A 27,685-nucleotide genomic window follows, 5' to 3' on the forward strand; every position below is an offset into this window, starting at 1 on the left:
TGACGTTTATCACGGGGCAGTGGCAGAGAGGAGAGGGTGAAAGCGTGGGGTCAACCAACAAAATACCTTCCTTCAATGTTTTGAGAAAAATAATTGAAAGTGCGTTCTCTGCAGATGCTGGGTCAATGGTTAATATAGATCTACAACCACATATAAATACACACACTTATACAGAAATATACATAATATATACGTATATATAGAGGCATTACGCATAACACACATACTGAGGGTGCTACATTTTGTCAGAAACTTTTAGAAACTGTCTGAATTCACAACTTTAAAATATCTTATTTTTTATTAAGACAAACTACTGCATACATTTATTGATATGTTGGTATTAAAAGGAGTTTAAATATACAGAATAATAAGACTTAGATAAATTCATCTGGATACCCAACCCCTGGCTTAAAATTTAGTTAACAACATCAGTACCTTTGAAACCCTTGTGTGCTCTTTCTGGTGGAGTCCTGCTTTTCCCTTCAGTACCAGACATAACAACTATCTTGAATTTGACATTTTTTATTTCTGTGCAGTTTTATAAATACATTTTTTCATATATATATATATATATATGCATATACTTACATCCGTCATAACATCATTTTGCATGTTTTTAAACTTTTTATAAGAGGAACATTACTATATATAACTTTTATGTATTTTTCTTTGCCAATATTATGGTTGTGAGATGCATATATGGTGATATATTTGCTTTATATTATTCATTTTCATTTTTGTAAAGTATCCCATTGCATGAACATACCCAAATATATTTATCCATTCTATTTTTGGTGGATAATTATCATTTCTATTTTAAGGCAATTACAAATAGTGCTGCTAAAATATTTCTTGTACATGTTGAAGAGGCCTTCGCTGACCATCCTTAATAAAACTAAACATTTCACCTTGACCTATTCTGATACCCTAGTTTTTTTTTTCTAGTCATAGCTCCTATGATGACCTGATATGCATATTGTTGCAGTTTATTTGTTTATTTTTGATCTTCCTAGCAGGAGAATGTTTCATGAGTGAAGAGATTTTGTTTTGATCTTTGATGTATCTTTATTATTTTTTTTCACATCTTTGTTGGAGTATAAATGCTTTACAATGTTGTGTTACTTTCGGCTATACAACAAAGTGAATCAGCTATATATATACATATATCCCCATATCTCTTCCCTCTTGTGTCTCCCTCCCACCCTCCCTATCCCACCCCTCTAGTTCATCACAGAGCCTCAAGTTGATCTCCCGGTGCTATGCAGCAGCTTCCCACTAGCCATCCATTATACATTTGTGTCTTTAGAACCTAGAATGATCATTAGTACATAGTAAGCACTCAACAAAAATTGAAACGAATGAATGAATGTGTCCTTGTGCATGTGTAAAAGTTTCTCTAGATCATTGGCTAAATATTCTATCCACCTAAATATTTTTAACATTTTCTGTTGAAATAATGTTAGACTTCAGAAAAATTACAAAATAATACAGGAAATTCCTGTGTACTCTTCACCCAGCTTCCCCTAATGGGTACCACTTTATGTAACAACAGTACAATTATCAAAGCCAGTAAATTAACCTTGGTACAATACTATTAATTGACCTATAGACTTTATTTAGGTTTTGCCAGTTGTTTGACTATTGTACTTTCTTCTGATCCACCCACACATATTTTAATTAAAAATATCCCATGAAAACAAATAATTTTTATTTTTACATTTTCTGAGTGTGGATTGAGATAAAAATATCAGCAAAGGATTTAACTCTACTCATGTTTTTTTAATAGAAAATTATAAACCTCTAAGTTGTTAAAATGCCTTTTCTTTCTCTACTTTGTGTGGGCAGGAGTAAAAGTATTTGATTTTTTGGAAAAAAATATCTTGTTACTATGAGCATCTGTCAGAAGTGTGCTGTTTGGTTTAGTAGACATCATTAGGTCCAACCAACCTTACCATAGTATCTTGGATTGCATTGAAGGACACCTGTTCTTTTGTTCATGAAGAAAAGACTAATTACATGTAATTGAGTACAAAACCAAATGGGTTTGTCAGCAGCAACAGATACAAATCTCTGCAAGTGTAATGATACCAAAGATGCAAAACAGTGTTGGAACACTGACACAAAAAATACAACTGCAGTTTGGAGAGTATTAATAGGAACATTTTACATAAAATTAGAAAGGTAATTATTCTGCTCCACCAGTTTCCATAGGAGAAGATACATTTGAAGAGGTCAAACATGCTGGGGTGAAAACAATTCAGATATTGTAACCAAATGCATTGTTGCCTTTTTCTCTGAACAAAAATATTAACAGCCATTTCACTGTGGCATGAGCTGCCTGACAAATGAGTACAATGGTGAAACTGAAGATATTCAAGCAGGTGCTGTACTGGTACTTGTAGAGCGTTTATGAAAAAAACCCTTCAGTGTGGGAGGGGAAGAATGTGGTGGTGGTTGAGATAGTTTCAGAACTCAGTGACTTTTAAGGTCTCCTTCAGTCTTGAGATTCATTTAAAAATTATTTTGAATAGATAAGTATATGGTACAGAACTGTAAAGGCACAAAAAAGGATATACAGTTGAAAAAGAACAAAACAGTTCTTGACAGCCAAGAGCTGGCTCGGCACTACCAGCAGGCCAAAAGTGAACAGTTTCACAGGACACCAAATCAGGCAAGGCCACACTGTGACCATGATGCATCAGGACAAAAACAAGACCACTCTGTAATCATATCTGAATTCAGACAAAAACAAGAAAGTTGTCCAAACTACAAAATGATCAAATATTGCTATATCCTGGTTTGTATGGGTGGGTGCTCCTTCATCACCAGGAACAGGATGTTGCTCTGTTCTTCTTGCCTTCTAGATAAGAATTATTAAGATAGCCAATTATAGAATTACACCTGCATCCAAAGAGCATTCAACTTGGAATAAATCTGCTTTCTTTGATCCCCCTTAAAAATCACTTAACATGAGACCAAATCCTGGAAGTCCTTTCTTACACCTTACTAAGACACCCCAGTTCTGCCATGGTTTATATTTTTCCTCCTCGCTGAGAGTCAGTGAATGCAACTTTGTTCAACCACAGATGTGTGGATGTGTTTCTTTGACTAGACGACATTAACATAGTCAAAAGCAATTTTCTGTCCCTCCCCTCTCTGCCACCTGGCCACATTTCTTGGTATTCTTCTGGATGCAGTCTGTGCATTAACAACATACACAATATTATATATCTGTATATGTCTCTCTCTCTCTCTCTCTATCTATCTGTCTAATCTTGTTCAGTACTTTCTCTTAACTTAAAATGTTGTATTTACAAGACTTTTCCATATTAGGACTTTTTTTTTTTTTTTTTTTTTTTTTTTTTTTTTTTGCGGTATGTGGGCCTCTCACTGTTGTGGCCTCTCCCGTTGCGGAGCACAGGCTCCAGATGTGCAGGCTCAGCGGCCATGGCTCACGGGCCCAGCCACTCCACGGCATGTGGGATCCTCCCGGACCGGGGCACGAACCCGTGTCCCCTGCATCGGCAGGCGGACTCTCAACCACTGTGCCACCAGGGAAGCCCTAGGACATATTTAAATGGGATATTTTATTTAACCTAGTTTCCTCTTGAAGGACATTTCAGTTCTTTCTAATATTTTGCTGATACACACTATTCTATAAACAATATCCTTGTACAGAAGTCATTCTGTGTGTATGCAACTATATTTAGAGGATGGATACTTAGAAGAGGAATTGTTGGGTCAAGGTTTTATGCTTTTATATTTTTGAAAGATAGCTATTTCCTCTCCATCATACTAATTTACACTTAGAGTGACTGTTTCCTTATCTTCTAGTCAACACAATGTGTTATCAGACTTTTGGTTCTTTGTTACCTAAAAACATAAACTTTAAGTTTTCTTATTATGAATTAGGTTGAGCACTTGTTCATATAGTTTATGAGCCACGTGCACTTCTTTTCCTATAAAATGTCTGTTTATATTTGTTTCTATTAAGTGTCTGTTTTATCATTTGCAAGAAATCTATTTATATTTTAAAACTCAGCTCACTGTTATGTGAGTTTCAAATATCTTTACTCATTTTGTTGTTTGCCTCTGAATTTTTTTGCAGTGCCTTATTTTATTTAAAATACACTTTTATGCCCTCAGCTTTTCTTTCCTATTTAGAAGTGTTGTACTCATTCCAAGATTATTAAAAAAAAAACCCCTCCCATGGGCTTCCCTGGTGGCGCAGTGGTTGAGAGTCTGCCTGCCGTTGCAGGGGACACGGGTTCATGCTCTGGTCCGGGAGGATGCCACATGCTGCGGAGCGGCTAGGCCCGTGAGCCATGGCTGCTGAGCCTGTGCATCCAGAGCCTGTGCTCCGTGGCGGGAGAGGCCACAACAGTGAGAAGCCCGTGTGCTGCAGAAAAAAACAAACAAACAAAAAACAAAAAAAAACCTCCCATGTTTTAGTAAGGAATTATTTCATTTCTATACTTCATATTTAATTAATCTAGAATTTTATTTCTTGACTTTTGATTCTAGACCTCTAATATTTTGTGTTCCTAACTACCAGTTATAAGTACAAATACAGTTTTTCAGATTTTATGAATGTATTAAATTCTCCATGAGTTCAGCATTAAAAATATATATTTCAACAAGGCCTGTATCTGAGTTTCAGAAATCCAATTGGAAATTTAAAAATTTAGTCATCCAGCTATGTTTTCTATACAATACCAGACATATGATGTTTTGATACCACCAATCACAAGTATATAGGCACAGCCAAAGCCAAAAGAAGCTCTGTATTGCTAAACGATGAACAAAAACATGATCCAAATGGTTAGCTGGAGAAAATCACTAAGGACATAAGGGATGCTGCAAAGAATTATAAAGATGCTCTGTCTTCCTAACAAGGGGCCTTTGTTAGGTGAAAGTGATGACATGGAGTTCATCTCTTTCACCTGCTCAGACATACACATTATAGTAGTCATGGGTGAGCGAGGGCTACGCCATATCCAATTATAGAGATATTGCTTTCTTCTAGTGTCTTCTATACTTTAAGAATATATCACAATTTGTATGCGTGAAGTCGTACCTACAAGTTGTATGAAAAGAAAAAGAAATGCATGCGTTATCCTGCTGATTTTCTTTAAGCAAGCTTATTTATATAATCTTGAGCAATACTTTGGTACATGTAATGTTGTTACCCTTACAGTGGCATGCCTTTTCAAGAGCAAAATTAATATTCAGCCTTAGCTTATGAATGCAGTTACCTCACTTGATTTTTTTTAATAAAAAAAAAATATTGCCTTTTGACTTTCATAGCTAGAAGAAAACTAATGGACACTTGTTAGAAATTTGTTTTTGTTGATTGTGTTTCAATTTTAAAGACTGTTCCTTCAAATAATATTTATGGAAAGCTTGAACAAGAACCAATTATTTCCTTGAATAGTTTGCCCATTTACATATGTTCATAAGGAAATAACTCCTCAGACTTTTTTTTAACCTTGGCTTTGTACCTTTTTATGTCTTATATTTCTTTTCGATCCTAAGACTTCTGCCCTCATGTGCCCCTCTGGTTAGTAAAGTAAAACATGAGCCATTTGAAATTATCCTTTTTCTTAGTTGCTCTATGACTATTTATGGGCATATTGATCGGAAGTGTACATATACATAGTGGTTAAGAATCTGATGGGAGCCACTTTACCAAGTGTATTCCTAGAACTAAGGACTGAGATTATCTTTAGGCTATTCCTGGTTCTGTGAGGTGACCAGTGCTTTGGTCTTGGGCAAGTCACATAAATTTCGTCAGATTTATACAATCTCTGGTTTTACAAAATGAGAGGAACAGAGAATCTCTAAGCTTTTTATAGCCTTTCCTTTAATTCTCATATAGGAGTAAATGTATGCTCAGAAAAACTGATCGACAGATTCCATTTCCACAAATACCATTTGTTCTGAAAGGTATGTTACTGACAGGAAATCTTCAGTTGCAGATCCCTATGTGATATTTTCAAGGTGTATATAAAGATCTGGAGAGTCATACATATAAGTGATAGAGCCAGAATTTGGAGTTAGTTATTTAATCTCTTCACATCTCACTTCCCTCATTTGTTAAGTAGAGATAATAATAGTACTTAGATCACAAGGTTGTTGTGTAGATTAAATGGGTGATTCATGAAAAATGCTTAAAATAATGCCGAAAACCTGGTTAAATGTTGTTGGTTTTTGTTATTATTCTCATCAGTTGGAGTAAGAGTCCTTGCTTGCAAGTAGCTTATAGACAGTGACCATTTTAACAGAAGTAGAATTCTTACTGGTGGTAGCTGTTGTTATGTGAAAGAATTTAAAAGTGCTTAAGCTAGAGGGTCTGGAGCAGTACTCTAAGTTAGTGGTTCCTAAAGTGTGCAGTCCTTGGACCACCAGCATCAGCATCATCTGAAAACTGGTTAGAAGAACACATTCTTGAGCCTCGCCCTAGATGTGCTGAATCAGATAGAACCTCAGGGCTGGGACTCAGCAGTGTGTGTTTTGACAAGCCCTCCAGATGATTCTGATGCACTGCAGGAGGTATGAAGGGGCACGCTCCTCTGCACCCAAGATTTGGAGTGTTCACATTTGCTAACGAAGGAATCTCTGTCTTGGTAGTGTCATACCTAGTTCTATGGGAACTTGATTCCTGATGTAATAGGGAAAGCATAGGTCTGTAGGTAGACTGAAAAGCATACTGAAATCCAGACTTTCTAGTATCTCAAACATGTGTGGAATCTGTGCTATTTTGATGTATTTCCTGGCGAGAGTCAGAGCTCAATTCTAGACAGGTTATGTGATCAAACACAGGTTTGGGGAATGATAAAAAACCGTATATAATGATATAAGTAAGTCTATACCATATAGTTTTATGTCTTGGAGCTTTTACACATGCTAATTCCTTTTGCTTGGAATGACTTCACCAATCTTACCACCTGATAAATCACTCTTACCCTTCAGAACCCTTCAAAGCTCTTATCTCCTTTGTCAGTGTGAAGCCTTCTCCAGCCATCCCCCTCAACTGCCACCCTCCCTCACACAAAACTCCACATTAATTACTCATTTCACTCTACTGTGTTTGAACCTCCTGTGTATATTTACAGTTGTGGAAGTCACATTATACTGCAATCCCTTATCTGCATTTGTGTAGATAAGGAATAATGTCCTTATTTGCCCTTCTGCCTAGGACAACAATGGATATTTTCCAAGATCCCGTACTGGGGGCATGCAGATATGTTTCATTTAGCTGGCACACTTCAGAAAAAAAAATCAGTGTATTTAAGCAGCGGATGTGCCTACTTTCTCCCACATTTTCCTCCTAGCTGCTTGTGTCCTAAAGACTCTTGAGTTTGGAATACCTGTGGTTCTCCCTCAATGTTTATGAAATAAAAACAAAACAAAACAAAAACAAACAAAAAACTTCAAAGGAAGAATATACACCACTTAAATGTCACCAATTATAAGGCAAAGTAGCTTGGGCTGTGAGTCAGATAACCTGGTTTCTAGTCTAGGTCCTGTCCCTAATTAGCTGTATGATCTTGTTTCAGTCATGTAAGCTCTCTGTTCCTTGGATTTCTATTCTGTAAAATGAGATTTTGGAAAAGATCATCTCCAATATTGCTGACAGATCTGAAACTTATAAAGCCTATAAATTGGCAGTAATTTTTGTATTTAACTTTGAAACTTCCCTTTTAAACACATTACAAAAGAAGGGCAAAATTGTGAGAACAGATAGTGCAATAATTTTTGCATTGAATTTGAAAACAGTAGTACACTTACTCTACCTTCAAAATATATACAGAATTTGACCACTTCTCAATACCCCCACTGTCACTACCTAGTCCAGGCTATTCTCATCTTCGGACTATTACAATAGCTTCCTAACTAATCTTGTACTTGCGACTTTCCCCCTTCAGTCTAGTATCCACACAGCAGCCAGAGTGACCCAGTTAAAATAGGTCAGATAAACTGACTTATCTGCTCAGTCTCTTTCACTACACACCATTAAGGGTAAAAGCCAAATTCATCCCATGACCAATATGGCTTTACATAATCCTGCCCATTACCTCCTGGCTGTTCTCTCTCCTCTTTTTTTTGACTAGTATCCTAGCCATTCCTTTAACACACCAATCATGCTCCTTCCTGTCCCCATCTTCCAAAATGTTCTTCCTCCAAATATCTAAATAGCCAACTCCCTCATCTTCTTCATTCCCTCACTCAAAAGTGAAACCTTTTCTCATGGAGGACTTTTCTGATTAATCTATATATTTCAATCACTGTCTTCAACACTTCCCTCTCCCTTGGCAATTTGACTTATTTTTCACTCCACTTACCATTATGTAATATACTTATTTATTTATTTTATTTAAAAAACATATTTATTTGTTTATTTGGTTGCACCGGGTCTTAGTTGCAGCAGGCGGGCTCCTTAGTTGCAGCTCATGGGCTCCTTAGTTGTGGCATGCAAACTCTCATTTGCAGCATGCATGTGGGATCAAGTTCCCTGATCAGGGAACGAACCCGGGCCCCCTGCATTGGGAGCGCGGAGTCTCAACCACTGCGCCACCAGGGAAGTCCCCTTATTTATTTTATCACCTCCCACCTCCACTAAAATGTTCCCTACATATACCAGACATTTAGCTCATTCATACTTGCTTATGTTATTTTTTCCAGTAATAATGTCATCCTCTAAAAGTAAGATCAATTGACTTTTGTCTCTGAAAACTTTTCCTGATGTTTTTAACTGGAAATCCTGCTTTTTCCTCTGCATACACAATATATCTCAAGGTATTTTTGCACTTTAATCTGTATTGATGTATCTATTCTAACTTATAAGTTTCTTGAGGCCATTGATCATGTCTGCTTATCTCTATGTTGGTGTGTAACAGGGCCTTAATAATGGATAGTGCTTTAATAATGGATATGGATAACTTAATTCATAGTAACAATAGTATAATCAGGTTACCATTTACATTTAAAAGCTTAATTAGCATATAAGCTCCACAGGGCAGGGAGCTTTGTCTGCATTTTGTACTGTTGTATCCCCAACACTTGGGATAGTGCCAGGCACATACTAGGTTTTCAATATTTGTTGAAGAAATGAATAAAAGTGAGTTCTCAGAACAGCCTCATCAAAAATGAATATGATTTTGTCAAACAACACCTAGCTTGAAGGATTATTGCAAATTAAATCACATTTGCTTTTTATTTTTCTTTTTGAGAATAACAGTTTAAGAGACTTTAAAGGATGGATAAGGAAGTCATTTTCCATTATGAAAATAGGAGGAAAATTGAGTATGCTCAGCCTGGAAAAGTGAACTCCATAGCAATAATAGTAAAAGAAGACATTTTAAATAGATCTTCAAAGTGTTATGCGAATATATATTTATGGTGGTAATTACAGAGGCATCATTTTCTGAAAGTATGTAAATGGTACGTTTACCCAGAAGAGAGGGAGACATTGCTTTTATTATTCAGCTAGGACCAGCAGCTAAATTTAAGCTTATGTTTCAGGAAAAAGAAAATATACACTCAGGTGCTTTAAGGGTAAGAAAAAAGGGCAGCCAGGGGGTCTTGAAGTAGTGGAGAAGGGTATTAGAGTTGTGATGAATTAGAGATTATTAAAATCTCCCTAAAATTACCTGATTCTGGGGCTCTGGAAAGTGAGTTGATTTGCTCAAGACAGAGTAAGGAAAATTCAGTTCTACTATATCCATAACCTGTGTTCCTTTCTCTATATAAGTTATTGCTTGAGAGATTATACTGCTTTACCTACAGTCTAAAACTTAATAGATTTTAATGAATGGAATTGGGATTTGTTATATGTGGCTGGTTCAATTAGGCATTCAGTCTATGGCCTCCAACTAAACAAGGGATAAATTATAACTTTATTCTCACGTGGACCAATATTTTCCAGAGCTTACTACCTACGCTGAAGTACGAAATAACTATGTATTTACAATGAGGAATTTGAAAAATAAAACGGTCACCTATGTGCCAAGCATTATTTCTTTTTATTTATTTATTTATTTATTTATTTATTTATTTATTTATGGCTGTGTTGGGTCTTCATTGCTGTGCGCGGGCTTCTCATTGCGCTGGCTTCTCTTATGGCCGAGCACGGTCTCTAGGTGTGTGGGCTTCAGTAGTTGTGGCACACTGGCTCAGTAGTTGTGGCTCACCAGCTCTAGAGCACAGGCTCAGTAGTTGTGGCACATGGGCTTAGCTGCTGTACGGCATGTGGGATCTTCACGGACCAGGGCTTGAACCCGTGTCCCCTGCGTTGGCAGACGGATTCTTAACCACTGAGCCACCAGGGAAGCCCCAAGCATTATTTCTTAATGTATGAGTTTGGGCCACATTAGGTAATAATAGGTAATGTTTACTGAGCACTTGCTAAAGTGTCTAGTATAAGTATGAACATTTTATAAAATTTACTTGTTTAAGTATTATAACCATCCTATAAAGGGGATACTGTAATAATTCCTACTTTGAAGATGAGTAAACTGAGGCATAGGAAGTTTGAATAATTAATCCATGGTCACACTGATATTAAAAGGTAGACCCAGGATTTGAGCTCAGTGAGTTTAGTTCCAGAGTTAATGCCTTTACCATTTTCTGCTGAATACCTAATTTATCTTTCCTCATTAATATTTCCTAGTGCATTAAAAATCATACCACTGCATTCTTCTCACAACACTTTAAAAAAGTATTATGAAGGGGATATGACTTACTAATAAAATATTATGGTGGTTTGCAGGTTAAAAATTGAACTTGAGAGGATTTTTCTTCAATATGTTCAACATATTTCAACTATAAATTAAAACATTTTTTGAAATAGTAAACCATTATACAATAATTTTAAAGATCTTAAATATTCTGGTTGCCTTTTAAATATATCTGACTTGGGAAGTTTGAGGTGTGTAGGCTGTGTGTGTTTGTGTGTGTATATATATTTCCATGTATTATTCAGTATTCTAGATAGATAGAGTGGTACTGAGTAGGCATCCTGCCAGGATCTAGTGAAGTTGCACTTAGTACATCTGCTTTCTCTGACACTGAGACAGAATGTGGAGCACACACCCATGTCAAAATATGTCTGTATAACATTACTAGGCCCACTCCATAGTATTATAATTGAATTTTTAAAAATGTCCTAAAGAAAGCCTCTCTTTGCTTCCTCTTACTTAGATATTGGCAGAGACATCATTTTTATTGTTGCTTTTGTATGTTCCAGGGATCCGTCCTGATACATGGGGAAGCAGTGTGGTGGTGTGGATAGTCCATAGGATCTTAGAGACAGACAGTTATGGATATTAATATGCATAGGATTTTAGAGACAGACGGTTATGGATATTAATATGCATTTCTCCATTTAACAGCTGCATAAACTTGGGCAATTTACTTAGCACTTTGAAACCATAGCTTGTCATCTGAAAAATGGGAATTATATGTAAAGACTTCAAGTATATAATATCAAATTTACCCTCTTGAAAGGAAGTGTTTTGGAAAGTCTAGAGAGGAGAAATCTATGCTACCTGAAGTATGATCCAGAGTAATTTCAGGGAAAATGTAGAACTTGAGTAGAGCTTTGAGGAACGTGTAACAGCCTTTTTGGAACCTCATCTACAGTTTCAGTGCTCATTTAGGTCCTGGACCCAGCCTTCCCATCTTTGGGGGAATTTGATCAAAATCTAATTTAAATGGGATTAAACCCCACTGTACTTGGAATTTCCCTCAGGGGTGGGGGCAGTGGAATGAATCCAGTTACATATCTGTCCTTAGTCCTTGGATTCTTCTGATAATCTGAGAAGGGAAAGCCCTATTAAGATGCAATGGAAGACAGTCCACCTCCCACCTATATCCAAGTCCTCTAGAACAATGACTCCAAAATTTTTGCACATTAGAATCACCTCGATACCTTTTAAAAAACTTGAGGCCCAGATCAATAAAGTCAGAATCTCTGAGGATGGAACCCAGGCATCAGTATTCATTTAAAAATCACACAGATGATTTCAAAGTGCAAGTGTAAGAACAGTGATTTCTTCTAGAAAATTGCTTCTTATACTTTAGTCTGCATTAGAATCACCTGGAGGAATTGTTAAATTACTGATCTGGGGGCCTTAACCCCAGAATGTGTGATTCAATAGGTCTGGAAGAAGGGCCAGAGTGTTTGTGTTTCTAACATGTTCACAAGACCACACTTTGAGAACCATTCTCTAGAACCGTACTTCTCAAACCTCAAGTGCATAGTGATCATCTAGGGATCTTTTTGAACCACAAATTTTGATTAAGTGGGTCTTGGATGGGACCTGAGATTCTGCCTTTCTGATAGGCTGCAGGAGATGCCAATACTGGCCACACCTACCTTTGGTCTATGGACTGGTAAGATTTGCTATGCAATGGCATCACTGGGAGCTTGTTAGAACCACTTCAGACCTATTGAATATGACATTGCTTTTTAACAATGCTGCATGTTGGAATCATCTGAAGTGGTTAAAAAAAATACTGGTGCCTAAGTTTAATTCTGAAGACTTCTATTCAATTGGCATGGGTATGGCCAGGGCATCAGAATTTTTAAAAAAGAAAAACAAACTCCCCTGAAGGTTGTAATATGCAGCAAAAATCTTTGAGACAGAGTTATACAATAAGATATTTGTTTTAAATACAGTGCAAATCATTGCTGTCCTGGTATGGAACATTCCATGATATTTTATTGTAAAAGGAGGCCCTCAAGATGGAGATGACAAATAAATGGGCCCTCCTGGGTCTACAACAGATGTCAGTAAATTCTCACAACATTTCTTGTGGCCGAGCCTCAAACGACTTCTTAAGACATAGCTTCAGGCAGCTACAAAAAAATGACTGGAGTTTCATGGGCGCCTGCCGTGCGCATGCCTCATCTTCATTAACTCCAACATACTGAGGACCAACTGGGTTCTAGTTATTGGGTTACAAAGAAGACTGCAGTACAATTTCTGCTTTCTAGCTGCTCCCAGGATAGTAGACGAGGTTGAACGTGTATGTAAAACAAAATTTAATAATGCAAGGTAACACTGGTACTGCCAAGTGATTAGAAAATCACCAGATTCCAGAGATGGGAGCAATCCCCAAAAGCCATAGTGCTCAGAGAAGGTGGATTTTAAACTGAATCTTGAAGAATAGGAACAAAATATGTAAGCTAAGATTAGGAGAACTGAATTTCAGATAAGGAGGCACAAAATCACCTAGTGGAGAAAGTTCCTGCCATGTTGGGGAAAAATGAGCTAATTTGGATGAAGCAAAGAGATTATGTGGAAGTGTCAAAGGGACCATATTTTAGAGTGCCTTAACTGACACATAGGGGAGTTTAAAGTTTACATTTTGGGATGTGGGGGACCAATGAAAGTTACTGAACATTGCAATAGAGTAATAGGTGAAATGTGGTGGGATTATAGTAGTGATGGGCTAAAAGAGAGATTTTAAGGTAGAGAAGAGTAATGACAGAATCATCATCTTATTTTTCAAATTTTTTCCTCTATTTCTAAAAATATCTTAACACATTTATTTCTATAGATCCACTTAATATTTTTGGAATGAATATACATATACCGTATATATATATATATATTCATTGGGATCAATAAATATAACATTTGAGTGTCAATGACAATGTAAATTGAGTGGAATCATGAATATTTCCTTTGTGGCTTTTTCATTGGCTTTCCACACTTTAAATATATAATTGCTCTGCAATATTACGTGCATAAATTTTCAAAAGTGCTTTCTTGTTTTGGTAATTAGTGATAATGAAATGTAAAGCTTTGGTTGAACATACCTAAACCATCTCAAGCAAGTTAACTTGTGTGGTCTGTGTGTAATTTTGACTAAGAACTAAAGGTTTTATATTTTCTGGGTGGGGCATTTCTGCTTGGCTGCAAAAATTCTTTTAAGGCTTCCATATTTATTTATTATAGTTTCATTTTTTTCTTACTTTCTTTACAACTATTTAGGTTGTGGTTACTAGATGTGCTCTTATATTTCTTAAGAGCAACAATATTATATAGCCTTACAGCCCTCGGCACCTAAGTGTACCTTCCTTGGCTGACTTCATGACTCTGGCAAAACCACGTTTTTGAGCTGAATTCAGTGCCCCCATATGTAAAGATGGAGGCAGAGTACACGTGTGGAGTTATTTTTTTCTATTTTAGACTTTCATCATCATGATGGCAGGTACCGTGCCTGTCTTTTACACCACTGCAGTGCCTGGAATACAGGTGATGAGTTCATGAATAAACCTAATAAGCCATAGTGTCAGTTTTGGCAACATAGTGTTTGATGGAAGATTTGTAGAAGATACAAATCTAAAATCTTCAAAACATGCAGAGATTTCTTGGAGGATGTTTTTGCCCATTGATCTTATGGAGTAACACCTGTGCTGTTCACTGAATTCTTCAAATGGAATGTGAGATGAGTCTTCTGTATAAGACAAATAGGCTGCAGCAGATGAGTGATGACAGGTATTTGCTTTCATTATCAATATTGACATGCTTCATTTTTCACCTTAATGAAAAAATAATCACATTGAATTGACTTGTTAATTATGCAAGTTTTTGAACATCTTTGAAGTAACACAGGAAAGGTTATACGATAATATCAGAATTAAAAGCCAGTGGTGGCATCTCTACCAAAGCTAAGGCAAATATTTCTACTAGCTTCTGTCAAAGAAAGGGATCATCCTTTTGCTCATTTTCACTAAGTTGAAAATCCACAATGTTTGCTATCAGCCAATGCTTGGAAGAAAAAATTTAAGTCTCTAAGCCCCAAACTACTAATCAGTTCCATAAGTCAGTAAGTTCAGTGGGCAAAATAAGTCAGACAGTTGAATTATTGGACCAATTGTTTGCAAAATAAGGCACGCTGACTGAAAGCACTGATTCAACAAGGGCTAAAGTATGTCAATTTTCCTTACCTTGGTCTTGTTTTCTTGACTTAAAGCTAAAAAAGTAGGGACAATTACATCTTTCCCTTAATTTCTGTAAGAAATGCTGTTTTCAAGGTTAAATTTGATGATCACAATTATTTTAGCTTCTACAGTGCAATGCACTCTGGATGAAAAAGAAACATAATTTCATACTTTTGAAGAATTCCTACTTTGCAGGGAGACTCAGGCAAAGGCATAAATATGAAAAAGCAATGTGATAAGTGCTGTGTATGGAATGCTGTGGAATTAGGATGAGTGAATAATTAAGTTGTCTGATGAATACTCCATTGTACCATAATTTAAGTAACTGCTTTTGTGTTGGAGGATTTAAGAACTCAGACTATCTCCTAGTTTGCTGACTATTCAATAATAGCATTTTCCTATTGAAAATGGGGAGGGGAGGAGAATTGACCTTATTAAACGATAAATAAATGCCAGAAATAAATATTAATTTCATGACTAGTGGAAAACCAGTTGAGTGACCTACAAAAATTATCATAAATATTATAATTACATGTGTTATTGTAAGAGACTATAGGATTATAGCTGAAAATAACCTGGTACTAACTTAATTTTAGGTTAAGATTTTGTAGGATATGATATTACTTACACTCTAACAAAACATCTTTATTGAGAACATTTTGAAGTGTGGAAAATGGTATGAATTTTCAAGACAATCTGATATTGAGAATGCACAGATTATAAACCCAAATATCTCTGTTCTATCTCAGTATCTTCCACTCTAAATTTATTTGGGTTTTTAATGGGTCATAAAATGCGTCTTTTTCTCTGCACGTTCTGCAAATTCAACCCAGAATTTCAAAATACAAGTGTACTCTTTTATATCTGTACATTTTTACAAACAATAAGAATCTATCTTTAGAAGTTACTTGAGAGGATACTGGATTTACCTGTTGTAAAGAAGAATTTGTAATGAACTTTTCTCTCCCTCCCTCCCTATTTCTCTTCCTCTTCTCTTTCTTCTTTGCATCTTCTTTGGTTGTAACATTAAGTGCTTTCTGATGTGTTTTGGATTGTTACCTTTTTGTCACTGGGATAACTTGTATGCATAATAGGCAGATCAAAATTAAGTTGAATAAGAACACGGCACTTTTATTTCACTTAGCAGACAGACAAATACTGTATGATATCACTTATGTGTGGAATGTAAAAAATAAACTAGTGAATATAACAACAACAACAAAAGAAGCAGACTCACAGACATAGAGAACAAACTAGTGGTTACTAGTGGGGAGATAGAAGGGGGAGGGGCAAGATAGGGGTAGGGGATTAAGAGGTAAAAACTACTAAGTATAAAATAAATCAGCTACAAGGAAGTATTGCATAATACAAGGAACGTAGCCAGTATTTTGTAGTAACTATAAATGGAGTATAAACTTTAAAAATTGTGAATCACTATGTTGTATACCTATAGCTTAAATAATACTGTACATCAACATAAAAATGAAAAGTAAAGAAAAGGACCTAGCTCACAGAGGTGTTCCAAAAATTAAAAATTAAAAAAGAAAAGGACCTAGCCCACAGAGTTGTTCCAAAAAAAAAATAGCATTTCTTACAAAGTACTTTTTTCTAGTCCAATATAATTTTATGAGATGTCCAGTATCTTGGTTGTAATAGATTCCCCAAAATCTTCCCTTCCTTTTCATTTTCTCAAAAAGTTGCACCACCCTACACATGCACACACACACCAGCCCTATGCATCCTATGCTCCTTCCCTCTCAAACTTTGTATCATGCAGGTTTTCTGGCTTTCCCTTTAGATTCCATATTTAAATACATTTCATATGTGGTAAATATTATCTTTGATTTTTTTACATGCTTAAGTATGGAAATATGATCTAGAAAAGCTATGAATAAGCAAGCTTAAAGAGAAACCACTGCTGAATCATTTATTTATTTGGCAATTATTGAATAGTAGCTTCTAAGACCAAGATGCTTCTAAGACCTCATTGCTAGGCAATGAGGATAATAAAAGTTTCCTGTGCCATCAACTTGCCCACAGAGTAGTGGGAGCCTCAGGGAGATTTACAGATGAAGGTGTATTCCTCAGGGACCATATCTGTTGAATATGTCACTGTTTTCCTAGCATAAGCATGCCATGTGACCTATACTAAGAGCTCAGTAAATATTTATGGAAAGAATAAATGACTTTTGAATAGAGATATTTACAAGGAGTTGTATGAGAGTTGTGCTAAGGCCATGGAAACTTACTCCAAAGTTTTGGATGGCACTTTTCATTCCCTTCTTTTTTTACTTTGTACCCACACTGCCCTCAAATTAGGGTTTTTTATATCCTGAAATAAAGGCAATTAGTCAATTTAGTTTATTTATTTATTTTTAAAATTTATTTATTTATTTATTTATTTATGGCTGTGTTGGGTCTTCATTGCTGTGCATGGGCTTTCTCTAGTTGTGGTGAGCAGGGGCTACTTGGCTACTCTTCGTTGCGGTGCACAGGCTTCTCATCGTGGTGGCCTCTCTTGTTGTGGAGCAAAGGCTCTAGGCTCGTGGGCTTCAGTAGCTGTGGCATGTGGGCTCAGTAGTTGTAGCTCACAGGCTCTAGAGTGCAGGCTCAGTAGTTGTTGTGCACGGGCTTAATTGTTCTGCAGCATGTGGGATCCTCCTGGACCAGGGATCGAACCAATGTCCCCTGCATTAGCAGTCGGACTGCCAACTACTGCACCACCAGGGAAGTCCCTAGTTTATTTTTAAAATGACATTTTACATGTCAAAATGCCTACCATGATGCTTGAAAAAAAAAGTAGGCATCGAAGGAGTATAATCTCTTCAGTTTTTCCTTTCTTATTAGTTACTTTTCTTTCATTCTCTTCTTCCATTTAAATTTCAACCTGAGACTGACTTAAGTTTTGTAGGTCCTAAAACTTATACAATTTTGGGCATCCCCTTTGAAAAAATAAAATAAATATATCACAGTGAAATGAAATTTAGGTACAAAAATGAGTAGAGTGAGAAAATAAATCATAAAAGATTAAATTTTAAAGAGCTGAAACCTATCACAAAGATTATAAAATCCAGGGAAGTAATAAAATATTTTAATTAATTACTTGATGTGTACAAGTCTATACATTTCTTTCCCATTATTTTGTTTGTATAACCTTTGAACATCTTTTCATATTTTATAATACATTATCTGTAGAAAAATAATTCAGTCCTTCCTGTAGCATGAGTAATCAACATTGGCCTTTTATTATTATTATTTTTTTAATTTATAAAAGTTTACTTAGCTTCACAGCTCATAATCATTTCAGGTACCTATTGAGGATTGTTATCAAATTTAAGAATTTTTTGTTATAAGATTTCAGGAAATTTCAAATCCACCACCCAGGTCCCCCAGTGAATAACTTGCTATTCATTTTATATATTACTACAATAATGCTATGTACCCAACAATCACATAGCCCCATTTGCATGTATCAGCAAGTATTTATGTCTCATGTGTCTGGGGTGGTTGGCTAAGCAACTCTACCAATCTTGTCTGGCTTACATATCTAGGGGTCAGCTATCAATCAATTAATCTAGAATGGTGTTGGATGGATTACCGAGGCCACTCTGTTGTTCTCTAGGCATCTTACATCCTTTTACTGGGACCTGCGGGTTAGTCTGTACATGTTCTTCTCAATGCCGTGGCAGAGGGGAAAAGCACAAACAAGCCAACCTGAGCTCTTTTTCAAGATTCTGCTTGCATTGGCTGACATCCTATTGGCCAAAACAAGTCACATGGCTCAGCCCAGTATCAAGGGGTAGGGCAGAATATCCTTTCAGAGAATTGCAAATTTATATGGCAAAGCACAGATACAGGGAGAAGTGGAGAACTGGGTGTATCAATGCAATTCATCTACCATTTCCTTCATTACTTAAAAAAAAAAAAAGCACCCTTACTGAAGTATAACTGACATACCAAAAATACCTGAATGTTTAATGTATGCAATTTGATGAGTTTGGACATATGCATACACCCATGAAATCACCTTTGCTTTTTTATTTTTTTAATAAGAACACTTAACATGAGATCTACTCTCTTAACAAATTTTTAAGTGGACAATATAATATTAGTAACTGTAGGTAATATGTTGTACAACAGATCTCTAGAATTTATTCTTCTTGAATAACTGAAACTTTATACCCATTTAACAACAATTATCCATTTCTTCCTCCCTCTAGCTCCTGACAACCGCCATTCTACTGTCTGCTTTCATGAGTTTGATTATTTTATTTCCTCATATAATGGGGATAATGCAGTACTTGTTTTTCTGGGACAGGCTTTTTTCACTTAGCAAAGTATCCTGCAGGTTCAGCCATGTTGTTACATATGACAGGATTTTTTTCTTTTTAAATGCTAACATTCCATTATAAGTATATACCATATTTTCTTTATCCACCCATCCATCCATGGACATTTAAGTTGTTGCCATATTTTGGCTATTGTGAATAATGCTGCAGTGAACATAAGAGGACAGATATAGTCTCGAGATCCTGATTTCAGTTCTTTGGGATATATGTCAGGAGTGGGTTTGCTAGATCATATGGTGGTTCTATATGTAATTTTTTGAGGAACCACCATGCTGTTTTCCACAATAGCTGCACCATTTTACATTCCTACCAATAGTACACAAAGTATCCAATTTATCTTCATCCTCATTAACATTTGTTATCTTTTTTTAATAGTGGCCTTTCTAACAGGTATCAGGCAATATCTCATTGTAGTTTTGATTTGCATTTCCCTGAAGATTAGTGATGTTGAGCATTTTTCATGTACTTACTCATAATTTGTATATCATCTTTGGAGAAATGTCTATTCAAGTCTTTTTGCCCTTTTAAATTGGGTTATCTGTGGGTTTTGCTACTGAGTTGTATATTTAGGATATTAACTCCTTATCAGATGTATGGTTTGCAGATACTTCCTCCTATTCTTTAGGTTGCCTTTTCATGCTGTTGATTGTTTCCTTTGTTGTGCAGAAGCTTTAAGTTTGATGTAGTCCCACTTGTTTATTTTTGCTCGTGTTGCCTATGCTTCTGGTGTCATATCCAAGAAATCACTCCCAAGATCAATGTCAAGAAGGTTTTCCTCTATTTTTTTTCCTATGAATTTTACAGTTTCAGGTTTATGTTTAGATCTACAATCCATTTTGAGTTGATTTTTGAGTATGATATAAAATAAGGGTCCAATTTCATTCTTTTGGATGTGGATATCCAGTTTTCCTAACAGCATTTGTTGAATAAACTATCATTTCCCTTTATAACCTTTTTTCTTAACTTTTTCCATGTGGTTCAGTGATTGAGTTTGTCACGGACCTCAACAGCACCAATTCCGTTATTTCATTTTTAAATATGAGTCAGATTTATGTAAGATTTAGAATGAAATACTCATTTTGGAAAGAACAAGATTGAGAAGATGCTTGAATGTCAGATTAGATGCTTGGATTCTTATTTGGCTTATAATTGTAGTCTTTATTCACCAATGTTTACTGGGATCCTGAATCCTGAATATAAGCAGAATATGTACTACTATGCTGCTTATTCTCTCTCTTAATCTCTCTCTCTGTTTCTGTCTCTGTCTCTCTCTTTCTTTCTTCCTCCCCAGCTTTCTCCTTTTCTCCAAGTTATACAAGTGTGGTTGAGGTGTGATCCTTATCTTGGAGAGCTTATAAACTAGTTGTGATTGGGAAAGAAGAAATATTTTTTAAGGAAAATTCAAAATTGTGATAAATACAGTGTAAATCTAGGACTAGGGGAGCTGAGAAGCGAGAGGAGGCACTTGGTATTTGGTGTATCATTCAAGCATGGGAGGGGTTTCGGCATGAAGATACGGGGAGAGTGACATTGCAAGCAGAGGCAGTGAAGTAAGCAAAAACATGAAGTTAAAAGGTAGGAAGAAGGGGCTTCCCTGGTGGCGCAGTGGTTGAGAGTCCGCCTGCCGATGCAGGGGACACGGGTTCGTGCCCTGGTCCGGGAGGATCCCACATGCCGCGGAGCGGCTGGGCCCGTGAGCCATGGCCGCTGAGCCTGCGCGTCCGGAGCCTGTGCTCCGCAACGGGAGAGGCCACAACAGTGAGAGGCCTGCGTACCGCAAAAAAAAAAAAAAAACCAACAAAAAAAAAACAAAAAAAAGGTAGGAAGAAGAAGATCAAATTACTAGAGGCAGTAAATAAATATATTACAGTGAGTAGTGCAATGGAGCAGAAATGTATGCTGTGACTATATGTACATAACCTTGAATATTGGGCTGAGATGTTTAATTTTTAATTTTCCTTTTATCTTAAAAAGCAACTTTTTCCCTAGAGATAATGTTCCTAGAAATAATGTGTATTTTCATGATCCTTATAAACAATAACATTTATTGAATATAAGATATGTACATAGAACTGGGGTAGACATTGCAGAGACTTACCCTCAAGAGTCCTTAAGGATGGTGACAGATGTGTAAACAAATAATTATAATACCATGTTCTGAATACCATAACAGAAATATGCCCATGAAATAAATAATTATGGAAAAAGAAACAACTGTGTCTGAAGGATCTGGATAAGATTTATGGTTCAGTTAAATAAGGAAGATAGGCTTTCCAAAAGAATAATAAATCCAGTCTAGTTAAGATCAAGGGGGAAACTTAGAACATAGCAAAAAGCTCTATGAAGCTGCTTATGGTGAATGGAATGAGTGACCGGTGATAAACTGGAAGTGTGGTTTACAGCTAGGTGCTAAAGGGCATTGAGGGTCGGAGTAAAGGCTTTGGATCTATCTTGTAGACAATGAGTATTCACTAGAGGTATCAAGCAGGGAACTGTTAGCAGGGAAGTGGCATTAGTAGATGCAAGGGACTTGGAAGAATGGTGTGGCCCAGTTCCTATGAGTTAGGCCAGTGGTTTTGAGGATGGAGAGGAAGACTGGAGATTCAGGAGGAGTTGTCACTGCGTAACAAAGGACTAGAGCCAGTGTGCTATGTGGAAGATAAATAATAGATAAGGGTAAGTCATTTGCCATTTTTCAAGATTTTAGGAGGCAGATGCAGACCCTCCCAAAGAGAATAGCGTTTAGCTTTTACCGCTAAAAACTCTCATTCCAAATTGTTTACTGATTTTGTTTTTAATGGACTTGCTAAATCTCCCAGAGCATACCATCTAAAAGCCATTATCACCTTATGGTTTCTATAAAACTTTCACACAGGTTTCTTATTTTTGTCCCTGCCTAGCTTTAGTAGTTTTCTCACTTTCCTCAGATAAGAAAAGCTTTATAGTTGCTTTTTTTTTACCCCTGTTTTAGCTAAATGACTGAATGTTCTTAGCATTTGTCCTGGGAAATCTTTATTTAGAAAGACGTTATGTACAACTTTGGATTTCATTACTCTTTTTTCATAAGAATCATCATCGAACTTGATATTTTCCAATGGTTACATTTATTTACAATATATAACTACCTAACATGTTTGTACGTTACGTGTTAACTCTGCTTTCGTCAGCAATTTCTGTCAGTTAGGATTAAGGTTGGCTCAGCGTTGCACAGACTAAACTAACACGGACTTATTTTTCTCACATGACAGCCAGACCTATGTAATTGGAAGCTAGACTGGTGCCGTTGCTCCACAAGGTCCTCAGGGAAGACCCCACTCTTTCCAGCTCACCTGCCATCACTCACTCACGGGGAAGCCCTTGTTTTCTTGCCCTGAGATCATCCAGCCACCTCAACTCATCCCCCTCCAAACAGCAGTAAGGCAAAGGGTAGGGAAGAGGGCAAAGGCCAGTTGTCTTTAAGGAAAGGGTCTTCAAGAGTACAGAGACCTTTCTGCCTACATTTCATTGGCCAGTACTGAGTCCATAGCCACAGTTAGCTGCAGGATATGCACAGAGATGTAGCTAAATTGTCTGTTACTTTTTGAGAAGGTGAGAATGACTATTAGGGGAAATTAAACTTAAAAGGGAAGGAGGAGGAAATAGGATATTTGGGGGCAGATAACCACATTAGCGAGCCAGAAAACCTTTGGTCAGTTGCACTTCCACCTGGGTTACCTCTCTGAATCTGTTTACCCTTCTAAAAATTAGGATAATCATTCTGTCCTAAATTCTTCATAGTGTTTGTGGTTGAGGGTCAAATACAATGATGAATTTATCAACACTGAAAATTGTGTTGCACAAAGGTAAAGTCTTATTTTAAATGTATTAAGCAATCTTCTGAATCAATAGATATTAGTCAGGTGGTATGTCGGTTTACATCAGACCCTTTGGTAACCTTATTTGACAAGCAGAAGAATCATATATTAATGACAAATAACTCATATAGAGAGAACACATCTCTGTTTATGAAACACTTTCAAGAAAATGATAGAGCTTCCCTGGTGGCACGGTGGTTGGGAGTCTGCCTGCCAATGTAGGGGACATGGGTTCGAGCCCTGGTCTGGGAAGATCCCACATGCCGTGGAGCGGCTGGGCTCGTGAGCCACAATTACTGAGCCTGCGCGTCTGGAGCCTGTGCTCCGCAACAAGAGAGGCCGCGATAGTGAGAGGCCCGTGCACCTCGATGAAGAGTGGCCCCCGCTTGCCACAACTAGAGAAAGCCCTCGCACAGAAACGAAGACCCAACACAGCCATAAATAAAAATAAATGAAACAAAACTGTCAACAAGTAAAAATAAATAAACACTATAAAAAAGAGAACATGATAATGCATTTGATTCTTCTTGTCAACTCTGTGCAGTAAGGATTATTATGCCCATTTTACAGACAGGAAAACTAAAGCAGAGAGGTTAAATGAGTTGCTCAAAGGCATGTAGCTTCTGAGTGGTGAGTTTAGAAACTACTTTGTCTACAAATCTCTCCCACGTTTTTGTAATCTGTGTTGCTGCTTTAATCTTTACATATGCCACACTTCTTGTTGCCCATTTGGTAAAGTCTAGATCTCTAAGACTAGAGTGACAAACTCTCAGTTATTTATCCCTACTTTGTCTACATGGTGTTCTTTCCCATTCCTCCCCAACATGAATCAAATCCTTCAATCTGCCAGTCCCTTCCTATACACATACACTACCCTGAAGAACCACTTACTTCCTGCCCTACTATAATGTTTATGATCTTCGCCTACTCAACTTCTGTCCCTTCTTTAAGTGTCAACTTGGGTCTCATCTTCTGTGTGAGACATTTCTTGAACACTTCAGAACACAGATCTTCCATTTCCCTGAACTTCTGTAACATAGAGACTATATATAGAATGCATATATTACATTTAATTATAGATATACATTATACACTGTATCAGATTATTCCATATGTCTTAGCTCTCCCTGACAGTGGTAAGAATATTGGAGGAACAAAAACTAGTACAGATTCAGCTTAAGGCAGCTATTAATTCTTAAGTGTCTGCTAAGATCTAGTCTCAACTTTCATGACAGATGAAGGAAAAGGTTCAAAGAGGCAAAGAGATGGATCTGATGTCAAATATCTAGGAATTGAATCCTGCTATACTAAATTTGTGGTCTTAGGCTTGATCCTTTACAACTACCAATTGAACATGTGACTAAAAGCCAAATACTGTGTGGGTGTGTTTAGCTTACTATCCCACGTTGAGAGAAGCCCAGAAAAACAGCATTCCTGTTTAATGGTAATTCCTGGGTTAATTTATATATATATATCTTATATTCAAAACTGAGAAGATGACCAGAACGATGGGAATTTTATCAGTAGAAAAGTTAGATAAGAACTTCTAACTAAGTCAGGATGTTAAAGTGAACTGGAAGGCTATTCTCTTATGCACGCAGTCATAAATATATAGTTCATATTCACGTTGCCATCTATACAGCCTAGTTATATGATTGCTTTCCTCCTTTATGTAATATAAATTCTTTCAGGATGGGGACAATGTTTTATGCTTATGCTCATTTTGTAATATTAATGTTAACTAAAATAGTGCTATATAGGAATATATAATTCATAGAAATACATCTTTGACAGAAAAATGGATTATCTTCTTTCTAGTTTTTGAGTACATTCTCCAAGTAGACAAGTAGACTGTAGAATATTTTCAGTGATGGCCAACCCAAATATTTAAAGACTACAAGCATGTTTTCATTTTATCTTAGGATATTGAATTAAATTTATGAAGTTGATTTTTAATGGTTTGTGCATAATTATGCATATATATGTATATATATATATATATTTCCCAAGATATAAAATCTGTCTGTTAGAGCTTAAGCTATCTAGCAACCATTGATATCTCTATTTATCTATCTATATTTACATGTAAAAATTGAAATATGAAGAGAAATGTTCTCCTGCGACTAGCATAGTGAAGGATGAGCCAGTGTTTTTGTGTTCATCTTGTGTGCTTAACACAGTGTTCAGGACCACAAGGAAAAGAAGCTCTGGCATATGTTATGAAGATCATATTTTATTATTACTTATGATTCCAAATACGTTTTCTTCTGTTGAGAATTTTTTGGTTCAAATTATTTGTATGTTAGAAAAAATCATCTTATACTGTTTGAGTATATGTTCATTTCACAGAGCAGAGATCCTGGACTCTCAGATCCATGTGGGGCCTTTGGAGTCCTTCTAATCTAATCCCTTTATTGCAGATGAGTTTATGTGATTTACCTGAAGTCACATAGTAATTAGTCATGGTGCAGAGACAAGAAGCCAGTTCTCCTCATTCTTAGAACTCCTCTCTCTCTCCTAATTTCAATTCATAGGTTTTAATCTTCAAAAAGAGTCATTTTAAGAAGCAAGATGATTTATTCAAAAGTTCACTGATCCTTTCCTCTCTCTTCCTTTTTTTCCCCTCTAGCCCTCTTCAATCTAATCCCTGTGGGCCTGCGTGTGGTGGCCATCCAAGGGGTGAAGGCCAGCCTCTATGTGGCCATGAATGGTGAAGGCTATCTCTACAGCTCAGTAAGTACCTTGTGTGTGCGTGTGTGTATGTGTGTGTGTGTGCACGCACATAAACTGGCATGGAGAGTAATGAAGTAACCGTTATTTTAAGAAAGAAAATTACAAGTTGAAGTCAATGTATACTTTCTGACCCAGTATATCAGGATTGTTATGAAGATTTTGTAATTTACAATGTTAAAGATCACGCTCTGTTGAGAAGGAGCTAGCAACTCTCCATGTGATACAAATTCTCTTTTTCTGTCTTTCACTTCTAGAGGATAATCTTTTGAATTTTACCTTTCTGTTTAATTCAAGAGGTAAACATTTTTTTCCTTTCTCCTGTTACCTCTCCTTCAAGCACAGAGGATGGTTTAGGAAGCTAAATTCTTGAATTTGTCTGGGAGTCTTCTCTGGCTTGTTGTGGAGAAAAAAAACTCAGAATAGACTGTGTTTTTGTTTGTATTTAATAGAACTGTGTAGTACCTAATTTGTCAGATTCCCAGGATAACTGGTCACTTTAAAGACATGTGAATTGATGGAATGAGCTTTGGATTAGGGGCTGGGATATTTGAGTTTTATTTGCATTTCAACTACAATATTCCTTTGGGAAAGTGGCCTCCTCTCTTTGACTTAATTTCCAAACTTTTAAAATGAGGGTGTTGGACCCCATGTTGTCTAACATCTCTTTTGAATCTAAAACTAACAAAATTAGGTGGCATCAGTGGCTACATTATGAGCCCTGACATATTTTAAAGTAGTTAATGGTCCCACTCTCAAGATAATAATTTATGCATTGAGAGAATGCAGCTGCACTGAATCTTCTGTATGTATATAATTCCTGCTCTGTCCTAAGGGAATTGCCTATTTGTAGTTCATGAAGAAATATTCTTGAAAATCATGGTTACAGATTTCCACCCTTTCTTTCTATGATCTCACTAAATAAGACAAGGTTATTCAGGAAGTTCACTTATGCCCACCAGATTCTCAATTAATTATTGAATAGCTTTTAAAAAACTTTTTCCACAATCAATTAAATGAATCTCTGGTACCCTATGCTTGCTTACTAGTAGCACAGCTGTCATTCATATTAGAATTCTTAAAATTGCCATTTTACTCTTGAACATATTCACATCTGAATATGCATTTATATATCAGATGTGTACATACACATTTTTTCAATGGTCTCCTCAAAATAATACTTAAAGATAGATACATTTTTGGTCAAAACAATGGGCTTTCATTTTTAAAGTGTCATAATTCTAACATTTCTTAATGTCCACTTATTGTGAATCTATATTTTAAATGTGAGAATTAAAATAGGAAAATGACAGTTAACAGATATTGTTTTGAATAATTCCAGTTGGTTAACCTTTTTTTAAAAAGTTTTGAATGCAATACAAACTAAAATATTTAGGTGATCTTAGGATAGTACCGGTTTAAGAATTTAATCAGTCATCAAGTAAACAGCTAAAGGTAGACTATATTTATATTTAGAAGGTTGTTATTCATTTTTATATTTATTTAAAAGGTCATAATTCTGGTCATAATTCTACAAAAACAGCAGAGTTCAGATTTCTGAACCAGAGTTCATTTCCAAAGGTATGGGAAGAAGAAAAACACAGATTATCTGACAACAGTATTGTAGCAGGTGGCAGCTGTGTAGGAACACGTGTGTGTTTTGTGTGTGTGTGTTTTTGTGTGTGTGTGTGTGTTAAGGGTGTGCAGGCAGGGAGGGTTCCCCGTTGTTGAGTGCAATCCCAAAGTTCCTGGGAGAGACGCCTGGGTATTCAGCATGATATAACTGAACTTCATAT

The 27,685-nt window shown here is 36.4% G+C and overlaps 1 protein-coding gene across 2 annotated transcripts in view; it reads left to right on the forward strand.

Moving 5' to 3' along the window:
• The window catches only part of FGF12 (fibroblast growth factor 12), a gene marked incomplete at both ends in the record, with an annotated part of 355,334 nt that overhangs the window by 153,514 nt on the left and 174,135 nt on the right, over positions 1 to 27,685 (forward strand). For both annotated transcript variants that reach the window (XM_079705462.1, XM_079705461.1), the window contains one exon: positions 25,789 to 25,892. In XM_079705462.1, coding sequence (XP_079561588.1) covers positions 25,789 to 25,892 — 104 coding nt within the window. The remainder of the gene's footprint in view (positions 1 to 25,788; positions 25,893 to 27,685) is intronic.

Source organism: Hyperoodon ampullatus (genome assembly GCF_949752795.1).
Source record: "Hyperoodon ampullatus genome assembly, chromosome: 5".
NCBI classification, from domain to species: Eukaryota; Metazoa; Chordata; class Mammalia; order Artiodactyla; family Ziphiidae; genus Hyperoodon; species Hyperoodon ampullatus.